Source organism: Lolium perenne, chromosome 5, assembly GCF_019359855.2.
Source record: "Lolium perenne isolate Kyuss_39 chromosome 5, Kyuss_2.0, whole genome shotgun sequence".
Taxonomy (NCBI): domain Eukaryota; kingdom Viridiplantae; phylum Streptophyta; class Magnoliopsida; order Poales; family Poaceae; genus Lolium; species Lolium perenne.
Genome location: NC_067248.2, coordinates 219,169,260 through 219,188,057, shown reverse-complemented (window position 1 = coordinate 219,188,057; position 18,798 = coordinate 219,169,260). Strand labels below are relative to the sequence as shown.

The 18,798-nt window shown below is 47.6% G+C and overlaps 2 protein-coding genes across 2 annotated transcripts in view; one reads left to right on the top strand and one right to left on the bottom strand.

Moving 5' to 3' along the window:
* The first annotated feature begins 1,830 nt into the window (after nucleotides 1–1,830).
* Nucleotides 1,831–4,422, top strand: LOC139831746 (uncharacterized). The gene is made up of 2 exons (XM_071821068.1): nucleotides 1,831–1,906; nucleotides 2,240–4,422. Exon 2 carries the CDS (start codon nucleotides 2,581–2,583, stop codon nucleotides 4,420–4,422), a length of 1,842 nt encoding a protein of 613 aa, XP_071677169.1. The 5' UTR covers nucleotides 1,831–1,906; nucleotides 2,240–2,580.
* A 7,024-nt stretch (nucleotides 4,423–11,446) lies between these two features.
* LOC127301966 (uncharacterized) overlaps nucleotides 11,447–18,798 on the bottom strand; it is a 33,666-nt gene continuing 26,314 nt past the window's right edge. The window contains exons 2-3 of the mRNA XM_051332278.2: nucleotides 12,203–15,831; nucleotides 11,447–12,045 (exon numbers count right to left, since the gene is read on the bottom strand). Coding sequence (XP_051188238.1) covers nucleotides 11,757–12,045; nucleotides 12,203–15,783 — 3,870 coding nt within the window. The 5' untranslated portion in view covers nucleotides 15,784–15,831 and the 3' untranslated portion in view covers nucleotides 11,447–11,756. The remainder of the gene's footprint in view (nucleotides 12,046–12,202; nucleotides 15,832–18,798) is intronic.

Sequence of the window (18,798 nt, the reverse complement as noted above, 5' to 3'; positions counted from 1 at the left end):
CATAGCCGCTGAAGAATTAATTGCATGTTGATTTCATCAGTATTTATTGGTCGCCTTTACGATAGAATACAAACGGAAGAGTAAAACTGTCTGGAGGCCTACATATATATTTGAATGTTCTTTAATTATTTGCTAAATGAATTTGACAGATAATTGAATAATCATTGATGTTTTTTATGTACAAGAAAAAGGTTCATGTTAATTTGTTAGCATTATGATGTCTAAACCAAGATACACATTTAAAAAAGAAAATACCTTTTTATTAGCAGGTGACAACATGCATTTTTTTCTTTTGCTAAATTTGGTTCCAATCGAGAATACAAGCAACTCGCTTCCGACGTCAGCTTGTAGTGTTTGCAGTTGGCACACGCACGCGCCTCCATCATAATTCCTTGGTTCGGGACGGAGCCAAGCGAGTTGTGTTGGGAGCTTCGTCGACAAAATCTTTTCGACATATTTATGGATTTTTATCATAAATTTATCTAAATTTAGATATGCGCAGATATTATTTGTTGTGCATATAAATATGAATTTATACGAAACATTTAACATCATTTTTAGGAACATAGCGAATACAATTTAATCTACTCTACCATGTTGCTAGAGTTTTTTTGTTTTTTTACTTTAAAACCTATAAATTTTACGTTTCCGCAGCAACGCGCGGGTATTGTTCTAGTACTATATTATTATTATCATACATACCATTGACTCTATACAGATGAGTGGTCACACTTTTGGATATCTAGCTCACCTAGCTTATACGGCCAAAGTTACTAAATACGATCAAAGCGTATAGTTTGGATTGAGGAAAATCAAAATGTTACATGTCTAGGATTAATTTCCTGTTGGTGTGGACGAAGACAATTCAGATCAGCTCCTTCGGCGAGTCAATTATCGTTAAAATCTAATTATAATTTTCTAATAATTAATGACTACCCTTGCCTACCAATCCTATCAGTTTTCTGTTAAAGGCCTATCTAGTCATGCTTGAGCTCGGCTTGGTGACAACCTACATGTGAGGAGAATTATCTGCTCAAGCAAGATCCAAGGGGTTGACATTTTTGTTCTTGGCACCCTGGGTTTGTCAAAGAGAACCACGGAGAATTTTATGATTTTTTGTCAAAAAGGACCACCTGCCCCAGTGAAATGGCAAAAAGGACCACCTCCCAGTGTAAATGGCAAAAGTACCACGGCGGCACGCTAGCCAGGCGACACGTGGCGGGTGCCGCCGCCGGCTGTGGCGGCAGGCCCTACCGCCGTCGCTTCTGGCGGCACGTCCGTCTCCAAGGGCGCCGTCCGTTGTGCCGTTTGCGCCGTCGACGCCAGGTGGGCCCTGCCGCCACAGGGTGCGGCAGCACGCTGACGTGGCGGCTGCCTCCACCAGCCGTGGCGGCAAGTTCCCAGGCCAGGAGACACGGCCGGCAGGCCTGCGCCTCGTTGTGCGTGCGCACTGATACCCACGAATACTTTTGCGGATTGCTTCGCTTTGATGTGTGATGATTCCCTATGTTTTTGGCTTTTGCCCGTGAATGGAGCTGGCAGTATCAGTATGGGTGTAACTGGGCTGATTCCCAGGCATTTTGCGTAATTATCAGTCCGATACAATGTGATTCGGAGACATGAAGCGACGTCCGCCGCTGATACAGGAACTACAGCACCGAAAGAGCTTCGGTTTGTGCATGTTAAAGCAGTAGCTAGCTTCTGTCTCAGCATGCTATAAAAGCAGCAACCTCTTTTCGCAGACGAGCTCACATACCTGCATGCTTTAAACCAGCATCCGCTCTTCTCAGACGAGCAGCGCCTCTCGTGAGCTGACTAGAAACAGAAGCCAACCCATCCTCCATGTGTAGATAAAGCTGCATGCTTGATGGTTAAGTGCATGCATGCTTTTGATTAGTACATGAAGGTAAGCTAACTCTCTCTTCTCTCAGTGAGCTGCATGCATGTTGTTTTCACTTGCTAATTTTTGTGTAGTGTAGTGTATCTTACTCTGTAATTAGGCAAGTAACATTAGGTTAGCATGTAGAGTGAAGTGAGAATTTTATCTCAGCAGCATGTTGTAGTGTAATGTAGTATTATTGAACTTTGAACATATGAGCAAATGGTATAATTTGTTGGAAAAATGAGTACGCACCTTAGGTGGATTTTATTAAGTGATGACCTTGTATGTTAGGTGGTTGTAGTAATTATGATGACAAAATCCACATGTTATAACTAGATTTTTGAATGTATATTTTAGGTGGATTCGAGCAGACGCCTGGAAGTGCAGCGTTTCTGTAGTTGCTAATTGGTATTATTACTTGGAATATTCCGGCGCGTAAATTATTTTTGGAAGAACATCTATCTGCAAATTGAGGTATATATATGATGTCTTTTGATATGTGGTCTTATAATATTTTTGAAGTATATTTTAAGAATTAGTGTGTTGTTTTATTGTTAAAAATAAATGAGTAATTATTTTTTTAAAGTCATAATGGCATGTTAAAATATCTGATGTAACGAAATTATTAAAACATGAATATGATTTAAGGTAGGATGTTGCTAATATTATTTTAAAAATCTGTTTGTGCGGTAGGTACGATGGAAAATTTGGTAGTGTTCTATGGGGAAGTCGTACGTGATGAATTTGGAGGGGTGGATTTCTCGAACTGTGACTCGATGGAAGTTGCAGAGGTAGATATGGTTAATACAACATTTGCGGATGTAAGAAAATGCATTCGAGTCCCATTTGGTCAGGGGATGCGTGGCATGAGGATGACGGTTGAGGCTCTTATCTGCGTAGAAGGGAATGATAGGACAGGACCTCCTCGTTGGGGTTTGCGGGAGGTAAAAAATGATACAAATTGGCGTACGTACATGAGGTTTGCAAGCACACCTGGTGCTGCTATGTACGGACGGCCGATGGTGTATGTGAAATTTATTTCAGCTAGTGATGATGTCGGAAGCAGTAGGAGCGCTGCAGAGGAGCAGCTGTCCATCACCGCGGGGCCTAGTACCGGCCCGTCGGAGCAGCTTGCCATTACCGCTGGTCCTAGCATCGGCCCATCGGAGCAGCTGTCTAGCCACCATAATGCTGGCCCAAGATATTGGTCCGCGGTCGTCGACATCAGCGAACACGTGGAGGGATTGCCTGAGGCGTTGGATGATGACGCTCGTTCATCTTCGTCTGAATCCTCCTCGGACGAAGAAGGCGATGGTCCTTCCCAGAGGGCGGTTGCAGGTCCAATGGACCCTGACTTCTTACAGACCATGACCATAAGCAATGAATTTCGCTCTGTTCCAGGCCTAGGAGAGGACAGTCTGCTAGTTGGGCAAAGTTTCCCTGACAAGGACTCCGCTGACCAGGCAATAAAGAGGTATGCATTGGGCATATCTCAGCAACACAGAGTGAATCAGTCTGATCGAAGTCAGCTAAAAGTGATATGTGTCAAATTGAATGAGGGGTGTAGGGGGAGAGTGATCGCTCGAAAGAGCTCTGGGGTATGTCAGCCCTGGCATATCTCAAAAATAGAACCACATACCTGCGAGCAGGTTGGGGCTCTGGATAACCACCGGAACGTCACCGCAAAATATGTGTCACATATCATGCAAGTGTTGGTGAAAAAAGACATCAATGTCAGTGTGAAGACGCTGCAAGAGACTGCACAAGATCAGATTGGCTTCCATGTCAGCTCCGGAAAGGCAAGGCGTGCGAAGGAGGAGATCTTCCAGAGGCTGTACGGCACATATGAGCAAGCGTATGACCTAGCCCCCAGAATGCTCCATCAGATATCGTCAAGTAACCCCGGGACTCACGTATTCAGAAGACAACGTCAACACCCCAGGGAGCCAAATGAAGAAATACTTGACCGTTTATTCTGGGCATTCTCCCAGGCTATACAGGCATTCCAACACTGTCGTCCGGTGATATCAATAGATGGTACCTTCCTCACTGGAAAGTACAAGGGCACACTCCTGTTGGCGATCGCAGCAGATGCAAACAATCAACTCCTTCCTATTGCATATGCATTGGTGGAGAGCGAGAATAAAGATAGCTGGTTCTGGTTCCTGTGCTGCTTGAAGATTTCAGTTGTCGGAAATCGCCCCGATGTTTGCATCATCTCTGATCGCAACACGGGGTTATTGAGCGTGCTAGAATTTTTGAAGGTGGCACAAGATCCTGAATGGGGGTGGCCCGATCTAGAGACAAGGTGGTGCATGCGGCATTTGGCAGCCAATTTTTACTCAAAATTCAAGAACAAGGATTGGTTCAAGCTGTTCAAGAGAATGTGCATGCAGAAGACAACAGAGAAGATGAATGCAATTTGGAGTGGAATCAATGCAGAAATTGAGAAAGCTGCATTCCACAGAGAACAAATCGGAGGGGTCAAACCAGGACAGTTAATTTGTCTACGTGGATTGCCGAGAGTTGCCCGATTTTAGCAAGTGGGCGCTTGCTTACGACTCTGGGGCTCGGTACGGCATAATGACCACCAACATGTCAGAGGTGTACAATGGCGTGCTGAAAGGTGTGCGCGCCCTCCCTATCACGGCGCTGATTAATGAAACTTGGAACAGGACTTTGTCGTACTTTGCAAACAGATTTCAGGTTGCCAACACTCGGGACGCAATGAACAAGCCATGGTCTGAAAAGATGCAGCGACATCTCGACGAGAAAGCCAAAAAGGCACAAAGCCATGGTTTCCGTCAAATTGATGCACTTAGGAATAAGTGGGAAATACATGTACGCGCCAAGTTTGTGAGAGGTCACCACAGAGGCTCAAGAAAGCATGCTGTCACCCTCGGACCTAGCTCATGTGAGTGCAGTTGTAACAAGCCAAAACTTTTGGGATACCCCTGTAGTCATGTCCTCAAGGCTGCTTGAGCACAGAACATCAGCGTGGAGACCTACATATCTCCGTACTTCAACACATACAATCTACTGCACACATGGAACGGTGAGTTCTGGACATGGGGCATTGGGCAGCACTATAGGGATGTATGGCCGGATAAATCCACCATATGGGTTCCGGACCCGACGTTGAAGAGGACCGCGAAGGGTCGACGCCAATCTCGCCGTCATAGAAATGACATGGACCATAGTCAGACGGGAGAACCGCGCCGTTGTCTCGTTTGCAGATGTCCCGGTCATGCCCGAAGGGAATGCCCTTACCGTAGCAACAACAACCCGGCTTGATGTAATTATAATAATTTGTACTCATGATTTGTTGTAACATATTTATAATTATTTGTACTCATGATTTGTTGTAACATATTTATAATTATTTGTACTCATGAGTTGTTGTAATAAATTTATAATAATTTGTACTCATGATTTGTTGTAACATATTTATAATTATTTGTACTCATGAGTTGTTGTAATAAATTTATAATTATTTGTGCTTATGATTTGTTGTAATACTTGCTAACATATTTGTACTTATTATGTGTGTACATGTGATGACGACGCAGTTACCAGACCTTTTAGAGGCGTCGTTTGATGCCGATCACCGTTGTCACCAATGATTGGACCCGAACGCCCACTTCGACCCCCCTCACCCATTCAGGTTACGCGGCATCAAACATAGGTTGAATGTTCACGATCGTTATATGGATCACTTGCGTGCTCACGGACTTCTTGCATATTCCAAGCTTACATCAACCACAGAGAAGTTTATGTTGGACCCGTCTCTTATGTCAGCCCTTGTTGATCGATGGAGACATGAGACCTACACTTTTCAGTTACGTTGTGGGGAATTGACACCTACCCTAAAAGATGTGTCCATGATTACTGCTCTTCCTATCATTGGTAATCCAGTGGTCCCGCAAGCATATTCTAGTAATTGGCTGGACCAGGTTGAAGCACGGGTTGGTGTTCCATTTCCAGCTAACACCCGTAGTGGACAGCGTCCTAGGGGTGTGCCTCTGAGCTGGCTAGTCACCCATTTTTCTAACTTACCTGCCCATGCAGATAATGTCACGCTCTCACGGCATCTATTTGCATATGTGTTGTATCTCTTAGGTATAATATTCCCTTCGTCACATGGTGACGTTGTTCTTCCTAGTTTAATTAAAATTGCCCAAGAGATAGTAGAAGACCCCTTACCTCCCGGGTCCGTATACAGCTTTGGTTCAGCCATGCTTGCTCATACATACAGGGGGTTATGTCACGCCACCCAGAAAAAATCTAAGGGCCACATACTTGCCGTCAGCTATGAGTTTCTTCAGCTATGGTCATGGGAATACCTGCCTATTGGACGTCCCCACCTATCCAACATAATACACCCATACGATTTTGGCCAGGCTATACATGCCCCTCTGACATTTGGATCTCGTTGGGTACATGCTAAAAAAAGGTGGTCAACAAATGTGGTACGCGGTTGTTACCCGGAATACCACCAGGAGTTTGAGGGGCTAGAGGATCACATGATCAGATGGAACCCATGGACGGATAATATCGCCGTATGGGGTGCTCAGCCACCTACACCTGATATGTATACAGGCTCCAACTTGTGGTTGACACGCTGCAACCTCCTATTTCTTTGGATGGTTGAGACATATAACCCAGAGCGTGTTATGCGACAATTTGGTCTCTATCAGCTAGTTCCACCACCAGTACCGAGGCGACTTGATGATGTAGTTCATACGTAAGTGAGCTCATTCTGATATAAAATGTATTGCAACCTCCTTTTTTTTACTTACATATTTGTTATTAACTATTTTATTTCATTTCAGGCAAGATAATAAAGGCTTGAATTGTGCCGACTGGAGCAGTCGTAATAGACAGTGGATACAGCTATGGATTAATAATGCGGCATCCGATATTGTGCAGGAACATAGGTACGTTGTGTATTAAATTTCTTCGATTATTTTCATAGATGTGCTAACGACAATTATTTCTTACATTCGTAGACCATATAATGATGCCACATATGACCACTACAATCAGTGGTATCGCAGTAGCACAAGGACTTTGCTCACCAGCCCTCCACCAGAGAGGACGGTAGATTACACACAGGTCCAGCAGCTGGATCTTGGGCCTGAACGGACAGCAGCATACCATCGCGAAACCTCGGTACTTACATTTGTTTACAAATATTACTTTATTGCAATTAAAATAAATATTCACAACATTTTGTTATTATTTTCAGATACGCGAATATAGGGAGATCGCTCGGTCTGCATCGGCTGCTTTGCGGCTGCAAAACGTGAATGACCCTGAAGGAAAATCCCTGATTAGGTGTATATTTGATACGGCCATGAGCGGGCTTAAAAGATTTGGTTGCGCTTGAGATAATGATGTTGTTACACGAGCTTATGACATGTCGGAGGCACCGTCGTCGAGACCCAGTATGGTGCGTACGAGCAGCATGGCGGGAACTTTAGGCGGGAAAATTTACGCGCGAACTTTTTCCGGGAAATCAACATTTATTATTAATACATCTGCCGAAATAAAGTTGGAAATATAACTTAAATTAAAATGCGGCAAATCACTACAACGAAATTTAAGATACGACGCGAAAGTAAAACAGAATTTAAAATACGTAGTTACTACAACAGATCACTCTATTTGCCCTGCGTCCAACGTGGCCATTTTTCAGTCTTGTCGCCGCGTTCTTCTGCTGCCTGCGCCTCAGCAGCCCTTTCTCTTAATCTCTTCATTTCCGCTTCACGGGCCTCCCTGCGGACCTCTTCCTCTGCATACCTACGTGCAGCCTCATCATCCATCCGCTTCTGATTTACCTCGCGATTTCGAGCTTGCTCTGCCCTTAATTTTTGTATTTCCCTCTCTCTTTCTGCTTTATCATTAGCAATAGTCTTTTCGAAACGCTCCTCCTCATGGAACCTTGCCCATGCAAGCCTCTGTTTTTCCTCCACCTCACGGCGCGCCCAATCCGGCTGCTCCTGATCTATCCAGTGAAACCAGTTGCAAAGGGGCGGGGGAGACTGCAACAAAAATAATACGGTTAATAAACGAAAATTAATGAAACATACCGCAAGCCTCGAGGATTTTTAATCATGCTTTTAGAACATTACCGCAGGCCTTGAGGACGATGAACTTGTTCGTGCGGGTGGATCATGATCGTAATAAGCGCACATGAAATATTTCATGCCGAACTTATCGGAAAAATCCACCACCTCCTTCACCTTCGCAAGGCGGCCGCACCAACACCTCTCTGCTGTAACCCCCGGTGGCAAGCTTGCATTCTTCCCCTTCATCGGCCTAAAATCCTGGTCGGAGCAAGGCACACTCATGCTGGCTAAGGTATAATGACTTGTGACCTGTGTACCAAATAACATCGATCGCTGCTTTTATAGAGAACTGAACAGATCGAGCGGGAGAATTAGGCGGGAAATTACTGCAATCAGCAAAAAAGCGAAGCAATCATCACAAAAGGGAAGCAAACAGCAAAAAAGCGAAGGAATCAGTGCTCCTCGGAACCAGTGCAGCAGGCCTGCTGGGTTTGTCGGGCTGGCAGCTGACTTGCCGCCACAGCCTGTGTAGGCAGGGGGCCACGTCAGCGTGCCGCCACGGACAAGGGCGGCAGGGCCCACTTCGGTCGACGGCGTAACGGCGGGTGGACGGCGACCGGACGTGCCGCCACAACCCACGGCGGCAGGGCCTGCCGCCACAGCCGGCGGCGGCACCTGCCACGTGTCGGCTGGCGAGCGTGCCACCATGGCACTTTGTTGCCATTTTCACTCACAAGTGGTCCTTTTTGCCATTTTCATTGGGGCAGGTGGTCCTTTTTGCCAAAAATTCGAATTTTATGCCTAGTATCGTTCCTTGGTACGAATGCAGATGCTCACATACACGTGTATACACCCGCCCCTATGAATGCACACACGCACACCTTATCCCTATGAGCACCTCCGGAAGACTGAGTCGACGAATTGGGTCTTCAAATTACCGGTGTCAGCAACAACGTGGAACCTGCACACAACACAATCACAATACTTTATAGTGAGGTTGTCAATAAATGTATCCTGTGGAAGGAGATGTTTGCAGTAATTAAAGAAATAGAGCTTGCAGTAAGTAAACAGAGCAGGATTGCAGTGGTTGAATTTATTAGTGTAAAAGAAAGGACCGGTGTCCATAGTTTACTAGTGGTGTCTCTCCATAAAGATAATAACATGTTGGGTGAACAAATTACAGTTGGAAAATTGATAGAATAAATATCATACATAGCAAGACGACTACTATGAGATTCGTTTGGTAATTACAACATAATACATAGACTATAATTCAACTGCGTCTATGACTAATAATCCACCTTCCGGTTAGCATCCGCACCCCTTTCAGTATTAAGTTGCAAGAAACCGATAACCGCATTAAGCAATATGTGTAAAGTAAACAATAGAATTACCTTTGGATAAGACATTGTTGTTTTCTCCCTATTAGCAATAACACATCTACAATCTTAGAAGTTATTGTCACTCTTCTAGAAAACTAGAGGCATGAACCCACTATCGAGCATAAGTACTCCCTCTTGGAGTCACAAGTATCCACTTGGCTAAAGTATCTACTAGCAACGAAGAGCATGCAAGATCACAAATAACATATGACATGAATATAATCAATCTCAACCATAGTATTCAATATTCATCGGATCGCAGTAAACACAACATGTAGCATTACATAAAGATGATCTTGATCATGATAGACAGCTCACAATATCTAAACATGAGGCACAAATTAGAGAAGACAACCATCTAGCTACTGCTATGGACCCATAGTCCAGGGATGAACTACTTACGCATCACTTCAGAGGCGGCCATGCCGATGTAGATACCTCCAGCGATGATCTCCCCCGCCGACAGGGTGCCCGGAAGAGATTCAGAACCCTCCCGAGCTAGGGTCTGCGGTGACGACCACGACGGAACTTTTCATGGATGGAGGCTCGGGTGTTAGGGGTTTTTTCCGAGATCGTGAATAAATATGCGGAAGGGCGAGGTGTTGGAAAAGGCGACGCCTAGGAGACGCTTACTCACGCTTAAGCACTAGGAGATGGACAAACGTCTCGCCTAGGACATAAGCGGAAGTCTAGGCAGGGCAACCATGAAGAAATCATGCCATATTTTACTGTCGAGACATATGGGTCATATTCTAGTGGTAGTTGATAGAAATTTACTCATTAACATGCTCTTGATTAATGTGTATTCACATATGATAACCTATTTACACACTTTAATTATGGTAAAAACTATATACCCGCATATGCTGCGCCTAGGACGCTTAAGCACCGCCTAGGCACTAGGCGAATGCTAATCGCCTCGCTTACGCCTAGCGCTTTTTCCAACCTCGTCCCCCCTTCGGATTTCATCTTCATGTTGGTAAAATATTGACTTCGGCTTTTGTTCCATCCAATTCCGAGAATGTTTCCTGTACTATTTTTCTGAAATACAAAAACAACAGAAAATATGGAACTAGCGCTGTGGCATCTTGTTAATAGGTTAATGCCGGAAAATATATAAAAGTGCAACGAAGTGTAAGTAACACATATATGAAGTGGCGTAAACCAAGCATGGAGCATCAACAATTATAGATACGTTTACGACGTATCTCAGGCCCACCTCTCCATGTCGCCGTTAACGGCCGGTCAGGGCAGGCCGACGTGCCGCCACGGGCTGCGGCGGCTTGCCGCCATCAGCCGCGGCGGCATTTTCCACGCGTCGGCTGGCTAGCGTGACGCCACGGTACTTCTGGAATTTGTACTCAGATGTAGTCCTTTTTGATATTTCATTGGGGCAGGTGGTCCGATCTGTCAAAATTTCCCAAGACACGCATACAAATCTAATATGTTTAAAGGTCTATTTAAAAACTGCCACTAGAAATGGTAGAGGCATTTTGCAAAGTGCGGCTAAGATATGGTATTTCTAGGTTCAATCTGCCAAAGTGTGGCTAAAGATGTGTATAGAGGCAATTTGCCAAAGTGCGGCTAAACATGTATAGAGGCAATTTGCAAAAATGCGGCTAGAAATATATAGAGGCAATTGAACAAAGTGTAGCTAAAAATATACAGAGTCACTTTTGAAAGTGCGTCTAAAAATATATAGAGGCAACTTGAAAGTGCGGCAGAAAATACTATTTTTAGAGGCATTTTTCAGAAGTGTGTGGCTATAGTTTTTAGATAAAATTGGGCACTTTTTACTGCCCCTAAAAATAATTAGAGACAGTTTAGTTATTTCTAGGAGCACTTTAAAACGTCCCTAATAATCTACTCTCCGTAGTGAATGGACGAGATTTGTGGAGCTGCCATCCCAACCTCACTCGCACACGTCCTTGACTAAGCCCACGGTGATCGCCAGCATCATGCCATCCCACGGCCACTAACTAAACTAGCTGCAAAAATTAAGCCTAAGCTAGCTGACCCATCAATGTACAAACACACTTGACAGGCCCTACTTATTTGCTAACAAAAATGTCTAACAGACTAAGTTCAAACAGTCGATGAAAACGGCATGAAGTGGTACAGTAACTGAATGTCTGAATGTGTAGTTGAGGTGCAGAGTTTAGAACAACAAAATCTCAGGCCTGTACTACAAATTTGTATTACAAACATACAAAGTTATTTTGCATACCAATTTGAGTTGTGAAAATAAAAGTAACAGCTATTGTAGGAGAGCTTTTAATAAAAAAAAACCCAATTCGTTGTACCAATGCGACGGCTCTACATAACAAATCACGCTGTGCTGATTGTAAATGAAGCCGCAAAAATAATCTAACAATGTTTCGCCTTCACATCCATCTGTCGCCCTGTTCTTCTATCTCCTGATCAGTGGTTGGTTCGTAGAAGTTCTTCTAGAGTTGTCTTGGCCTTTGGCTGTTCAACCCTTTCATAGAAAAGAATGTAGGCCTGGCACTCGAGTACCTGTTCTAGCGATACTGGCGTGATGCTCTCATCGCTTGCACGAAACCATGAGGGAGTGCCACCGCTTTCCTGCTGCTGACAACCAATTTGGCTTGCTCTCACATAAGCAAAATTGTGTCCTTCGTGCAACATTGGTCCACTGTGCACAATGACAGCAACCAGACAATATGTGTACTCCTTATTGTCCACATGCCTGAAAATTAGTGGAAAAAACAGTGGTCAGATTTTTTTTCTTGAATTGGAAACATCAACGATGTTGTGCCCACTGGGACCATCTGAGATTTGATGTTTAAAGAGGCTAAAATCGTAGTAGCTATATTGAACTGAGCAAAAGTGTTAAGTGTCAATACCCAGGGTCCATGAACTTTGTTAGATCAAGTGTATCCTGAAAGCTCACACGCTCTTTCAACTTATCTGGCCTACCAGGGTGGGAATAGTTGAATCTCTTTAGCTGAATGGTTAGTATGGGTGCCGCGTTACTGATGCGATATTGTACTGTTGCATCCCTGTATACCTTCTCTTCCTCTTTTTGTTTAACATGGCTCTGTTCCATTTGATTTGCTTTGTCATCAAGCACCGGTACGCGTAGCTTTCCATTGTTCTGGTTTCTTGTTCTTGTTTTTCTCTCAGCTGGAAGGCTAGATTCGTCCTTTCCGTATATCTTATTGTCCGACTGTTCAGGTTGGCCATTGGTGACTGTTGTATCTTCTTGGTTCAAAGAAGCATTTCCAGCAGCAGAACAGTTTGTACAGTGCCAAGCCTCGATTACGCCAGTGGCATATAAATCCAGGCAGTCCTCGACTGATGCAGGCTTCCTTAATGGTATTGCCAGACTGAGATCAAGGTTCTCGGTGCTAACCGATGTGTGCTCACACTCGTTGCTGGAAACATGTTTAACAATGTGGCCGCGGAAAAGTGACTGAACCATTGTAGGCTCCTCATTTTCCAAACCAGCTAGCAAGGAACCAAGCATGTTATTGCTGTCTTCAATCACTCCAGGTCTGAAATCTGACATCCTTGAGCACATGTGTAAGAAGAGCCTCTCTGGCATCAGCACACCTCCTGCGCCATTGGTATCACTTGTCATTATGAAGAGCTTTTGGAGTTCCTGACCAATGTGCCCTGTCAGAGCATTAGGTCCTAACATCATTGCGCGCAGCTTATCAAGTGCAAGGAGACTCTGCAACACTGCATTGAAGTAACATGTGTTCCCGCCATTCTTCATCCCTCTGACCGCATTGCCTTGCCCATTACGATGAACCGTATCTGCACGTAACATTCCTTGGTAGTACTCACTTGTAGCCACTCGTATATCCTTTCCTAGTTCCAGACTTGATTTGGCCAAGTGTTTCCTTCTGTTCTTCTCGTTGATTTGTCCCATTCCAGTCAGCCCATTACTCTCCAGTGGATCAACTTGCTGCATCTCTGATTTCTGTATGTCACCTTCCCCTCTTTCTTCCCTTGGTCCTGCACAAGTCTGCTGCATATCCGGTGCGAGCTGCACGTTATTTTTTGGAGCACTGTTATCCTGAGGTGTTCCAGGGGCATCTTTAACATACAAATCTTCCACCGGCCATAATTTGCTCTTCTCGATTCCACAATGCCATAGCAATGCCCAGATATAGGTTATGAACTCCCCTCTTGACTCGAGGCAATGCAGGTGCGCCTCTGCGTTCCAAGTGGGAGCAATGTGTACAAGTAAATCTGTCCATACTCCGGACAAGATATCCCAGCATTCTTCAGGCCCTTGATCAATCAGTTTCTTAGCTAGCACAGCACCTAGTCGCAGAATATCTTCTTTGTCGCCGTCATCATCCTGGGTGGCCCTCTCTGCTTCTTTCATCAGTTCGTCATACCTGCTCTGTAATGAGTCACAGTCTTTAAGAATATTATCACGAGCGCGTGTCACGGTTTCTTCTAAGACCATCTTGGGTATATAAAAGGTATCAGGGATAAGATCAGGTTTTGTAACTAGCAGATATGCACAGTACCGAGACAGGCTATTCGCAGTGATGTACATTTCCTGGAGCTTATCAGGCAACTTCTCATTCACTTTCTTCTTTTCTTTTGTCTTTTCGTCCACATCTATAAGATATGGTTTCGATGGGCAGAAACTTGTGACGCACGACAAGAAGGAGGCCATGTACCCATGTTTGCTTATGTCGACGCCATGGACTTGAGCAAGCTTCATCTCACAGAGGCTAGTTGCAATGTGCCACACCAGAATTACATGAGAGCATGTGGGCAGGTCAAAGCAAGCCCAACCATACAGCTTCATTCGGTCACTATCAGCCTCGTACAGTGATGTTATGACCTTGGGCAGATCCCCGTGATTTCTGTTAGGATTGTCTGGCTCATGTACAGTATCAGGAGAGCTGAGCTTCTCTAGGGTTGCACAGAGCTTTTTCAGTACTGCTGACTTGACACATTCTGGCAAATCGATGGCAGATCCGAGTGTTGCTCCATCTTCCTTTTTTGGAGTCAATCCTGTGCTTATCTTGTGCAGCACATTCCAAAATCTTGGTCTGTCGTCATATGACTCCAAGAAAACGTATTGGTCAATATGTCCATGCCACTGCTTCTTAGTTATCCTAGATCTGAAAAAGGATGATATTGTGCTCTCCATTCGTCTATTTCTGATGCTCTCTTCCTTCCGCTGTGCATACCTGCAAACAAGGAGTAATCTTGTCCAGTCTGATACTAAGTAGCTGACCATCTCCCAGATCTCTTTGAACATCATAAAAAACATGAATACCCATGTGATGATCATGTCAACATTGAATCCATGCACCACACGAGCCCGATCATTCTGTGGGGGCTTATAGACCTTACGTATGTCCACAGCAAGCCAGCAGACAACACCGAAGGTTACCGCAGAGAGAAGAAGATTTAAGAGGAGAGAAAAGAACCCATTGCAGAAGACCATAGGGTAGCGCGTGTTGAAGTAGTCGTTTACAAAGGAGAGTTGCAGTTCAATGACCCTGAAGGCGCGGTCAATATTCTTCTCCTCAAGGATCTTACTCTTTACTAGCTTTCGGTTGATGCAGAAGATTTCTTCTTGTAGTGGCACATCCTCGAGCCTGCACCGGAGCAATCTGGACAAGGCAAAGGCCAGACAGAGATCCTTCGGGTCATTCCCCTGATTGTTGGCTGGGCATAACAGGTGCCTGTTACATCCCCAGATTTTGTCTAGGGTCACCAGCGATGATTTCTGTCGATTCGGAGCAGAACGACGCTTCTGGGTAGTATCGATATACAACACATACCGAGGCTTTTTGACTTTGATGCGCCGCTTGGTTTCTCCATAGACCAAATATTTGTATCCTTCCATATTCCCTGGGTTGCAATCCTCTTGTTTCCAGTTGTTAGTGTGAGAGCCGGCCCGCATGTGCTCTGTAACGATCTCTGAACTCTTGCCATGCCAGATAGAAATGACCGCCAGAATATACGCAGAATATCTGTACCCGCTCCTCAGTATCTGCAAAGCCAAAAGCAACCAGAGTGGAATCACAAACCTTGAGCTGCGCGAGGTCAAGAATGCTGACCCCAGAAGTTTTACTACGTTCCTCCACTCCATGAACCGTCGTCCATTGCGGTCATGAACACCATAGCCAGAGATGAAATCGATGTTGTAGCGGAAACTAACAAGCACGAGGGCCCAGACCGGGAACAGCTGATTCTTGAAAGTCACTGTTTGCATGGCCCCCAGCAGGTATATGACAATGGAATCAGATACGGCATCCAAGATGCTAAAGATGGTTGCCATAGTTGTGTTGTGGATGTCACGACGAAAGACGTCCATGATGAACATCACAAGGAACAAGAGTGTTGCTAAGACCACAAGAAACTCAATTCGAAACAGGACGAATGTCTCCTTATTAAGCATGATGAACAGGGATGACACAACATCCCACATGTCTTGGATGCCCATCTTGTTTCTACCTCGCTTATGCTCGTTCCTATGTCGCGCAATCGGAGCCTGCAAGGTCAATTCATCAAAGATATTCAGAATCAAAGACTTTAAGAAAATGAAGGCACTTCAGAGGTGACGTGCCTTCCTGCAAACAGCACAATGGCAGCAAAATAATCCCTCTGATCCTTTTTGGGACGAAGGAAGATCAAAACTGTGACCAAATATAAGGTTAACCTATGATGGGAAAAGGCAGTAGATGATTCTCCTCAAGTTGGGTGTTGTGCAGTAGTAATATTATTCCTAATGATCCTTGAGAAGAGATGAGTGTTGAGAGCCGCTCTCCCCGGCGATGGGCGCCCGCCCGGCGCCTCCCACCACCACCTTCCCTTCAGCCACCGCTCCTCCCCAGGCCTTCCCAACCACCGCTTCCTCTCGCCGCGCCGCACCGCGCTGCTGTGGCCTCGTCTCCGGTCCTCGTTGCCCCGGCGGCCTCTCCGGCAGCCGTCGCTCTCTCCCGTGGCGCGGCGCTCCCGGTCTGCCGTCCGGGCGACGCGTTTCTTCAGTTCTGCCTCGCCTCTCTCCACTCTAGCGTCTGCTCCTCCATCGCTCCCTCGTCCTCTTCGGCCGGCCGTTGCTTCCTTTGGATCACGACGCTCTCTGGGCAGGTCCGGCCGCCGTTCTTCGCCGTCCTCAACGCCCTGAACTTCCACTTCACCTCGCGTTCGGATCGTTTCTCGCTGCGGGAGCCTGAGCCCGGCGTTTTCTCCACCTCGGTAGCTTGTGCCAGCGTCGCCGCCGCGGTTCTCCGCCGTGGCCGCTTCGACTACGCCGGACTGGCCCTGCTCTGCCATCCATCCGTTGACCTTGCCAGGCGCCACCTTCGATTTCAAAATTCTGCAGTTGTCAACGCTCCAAAGTCTTCCGTCGTGGGTCCCGCTGTGGCCCACCGTTGTCCCCCATCTTTCGCGGACGTGGTTCGTGCTGGAGCCGGGCTCCACGGCCCAGCGATCGTGATCTCGAGCTGTCCGGAGACGCAGGACCCCGCACCCACTACCGCTGCAACGCCGCCCCCACCCTCGCCATATCACACACCACGTGCCTTGCCTTCCACCACCTACGTGTCCCCAAGGTCCCTGGTCAACACCCGCCGCTTCCCCCTGCCCTCTCCCTCACCCTCTGATCCGAATCGCACGGTCGCGGGCAGCGCGCGGCTGGAAGAGCCTGGTTTTACTGCGTCCTTCTCGTCTGTTCGTTGCGCCGGTAGCCGCTGTTCGCCGGCCTCGGGGACCTCGTCGACGACCTCTGCTCCCTCGCGTTCGTCGCTCACGACGGTTATAAAGCGCAAGCGCCTCTGCTTTCGCTGTCTCTCGCCCAAACACCCTGTTCGTGAGTGTCGAGACCCTGTTTGCTGCCTTGTTTGTGGCGGCTCCGGCCATCGCTCTGGCCTCCGGCGCGACCGCTGCCCCAACGCCATGCCTGGGGTGCCCCTTCACGCCCCTGCCCCCGATACTCGCCCCCCGTCCGCCACGCTGTCACCCGCTCATGGGGCTTCTCCCACCTCTCCGCTCGGCATTCCGCCACCCCGTCGTGTCGCCAATGGGGCTGCCTTTCCTGTCACCCCGCACCCCAATGCCGTCCAGCCACCGCCGCCTCCGGGGAACACTCCCGCCCCATCTGCCCCGCCCTCCTCTCCTTCCCACGGTGAACCCTCTGAGCCGCCCGACGCGGAGGATCTTGCGCCGCCGGCCCACCCTGTGGAGGAAGCTATTGACGAAGCTGGTCCCAGGCGCAGCAAAAGGATCAGGGATGGAGCCAAAGGCGGATACCAGGACATTACAACCAAGGCTGTGGCGCTCAAGGCACATAGGCTTGAAGGAGCTCCCCTTGCGCGGGAGTCCGGTGAGGCGACCAAGCCGTTCCTACCAGCTGAGCTGCTTCGCAGCCTGGCCCGTGGCTGCAACCTGCCTGAGGATGCAATGGGCCGCCTGGCGGCGGCCTCCCCGGTGATCGCCGACGTGGATTGATGCAGCCTCCGCGGCTGCTGCTGCCGCTTCGGGCACCCGCTTGGCGTTCGCGCCGGCCTTTTTGCTCCACCTGTGCCCAGAGCGCTACCGCACCCCGCCCCTCTGTCGGTTGCTCTGCGACTTCCCCATTTGTATGCGAGTTCTGTTCGTCTAATCAGTTTAGCCAGGCCGGTTGTAAATTAGGTGTGAGTGGGTTTCCTCCATGAGTGCTCCACGTCTGTACAACATGTCCGTTTCTATCTGGAATGTACGTGGCTTAGGTGATGATGATAAGTGCACGGTAGTCCAGTCGTCTGTCCTAGATATGTCTCCTTCAGTGCTGTGTCTGCAAGAAACTAAACTGACGGCACCATCACGCTTCAAGCTCAGCTCGTTCCTGCCGCGCACTCTCTCTGCCCACGAGCTCCTGGACGCCGTTGGCGCCTCAGGCGGCATCCTCACCGCCTGGGACGCCTCCCGCTGGTCCCTTGTATCGCGCCACGCTGGCCAGTTCTGCCTCACCACAGAACTTCGGTCCACGGCGGACGATCTTCAGTTCTTCATTACCAATGTATACGGGCCCTGCGACAGCGCCTCGCGTGACGACTTCTTCGACGAGCTCCGCGGCCTCGCGGCCGTCTGCCGTGGCCCCTGGATGATCGCGGGCGACTTCAACGTTGCGCGGTGGCCGGACGACCGCAACAACACGGCCTTCGACGCTGCTCTCGCTTCCGCCTTCAATTCCGTCGTCGATGAGCTGCTGTTGCAGGAGCTCCCGCTCCTGGACCGCAGGTTCACTTGGTCCAACATGCGCGACAACCCCACCCTTGTTCGCCTGGACCGAGCCTTCATCAACCTGGAGTGGTCCGGGGTGCTATGCAACACCACCCTCGGCTCCGCGGTGCGTGCAACTTCTGACCACGTCCCGCTCGTCGTGTCAGCGACGTCAAAAATCCCTACTCCGGCTGTCTTCCGTTACGAGAAAGGCTGGGCACTCGATGCGGGGTTTTGTTCCCTGGTTGGCCATGTT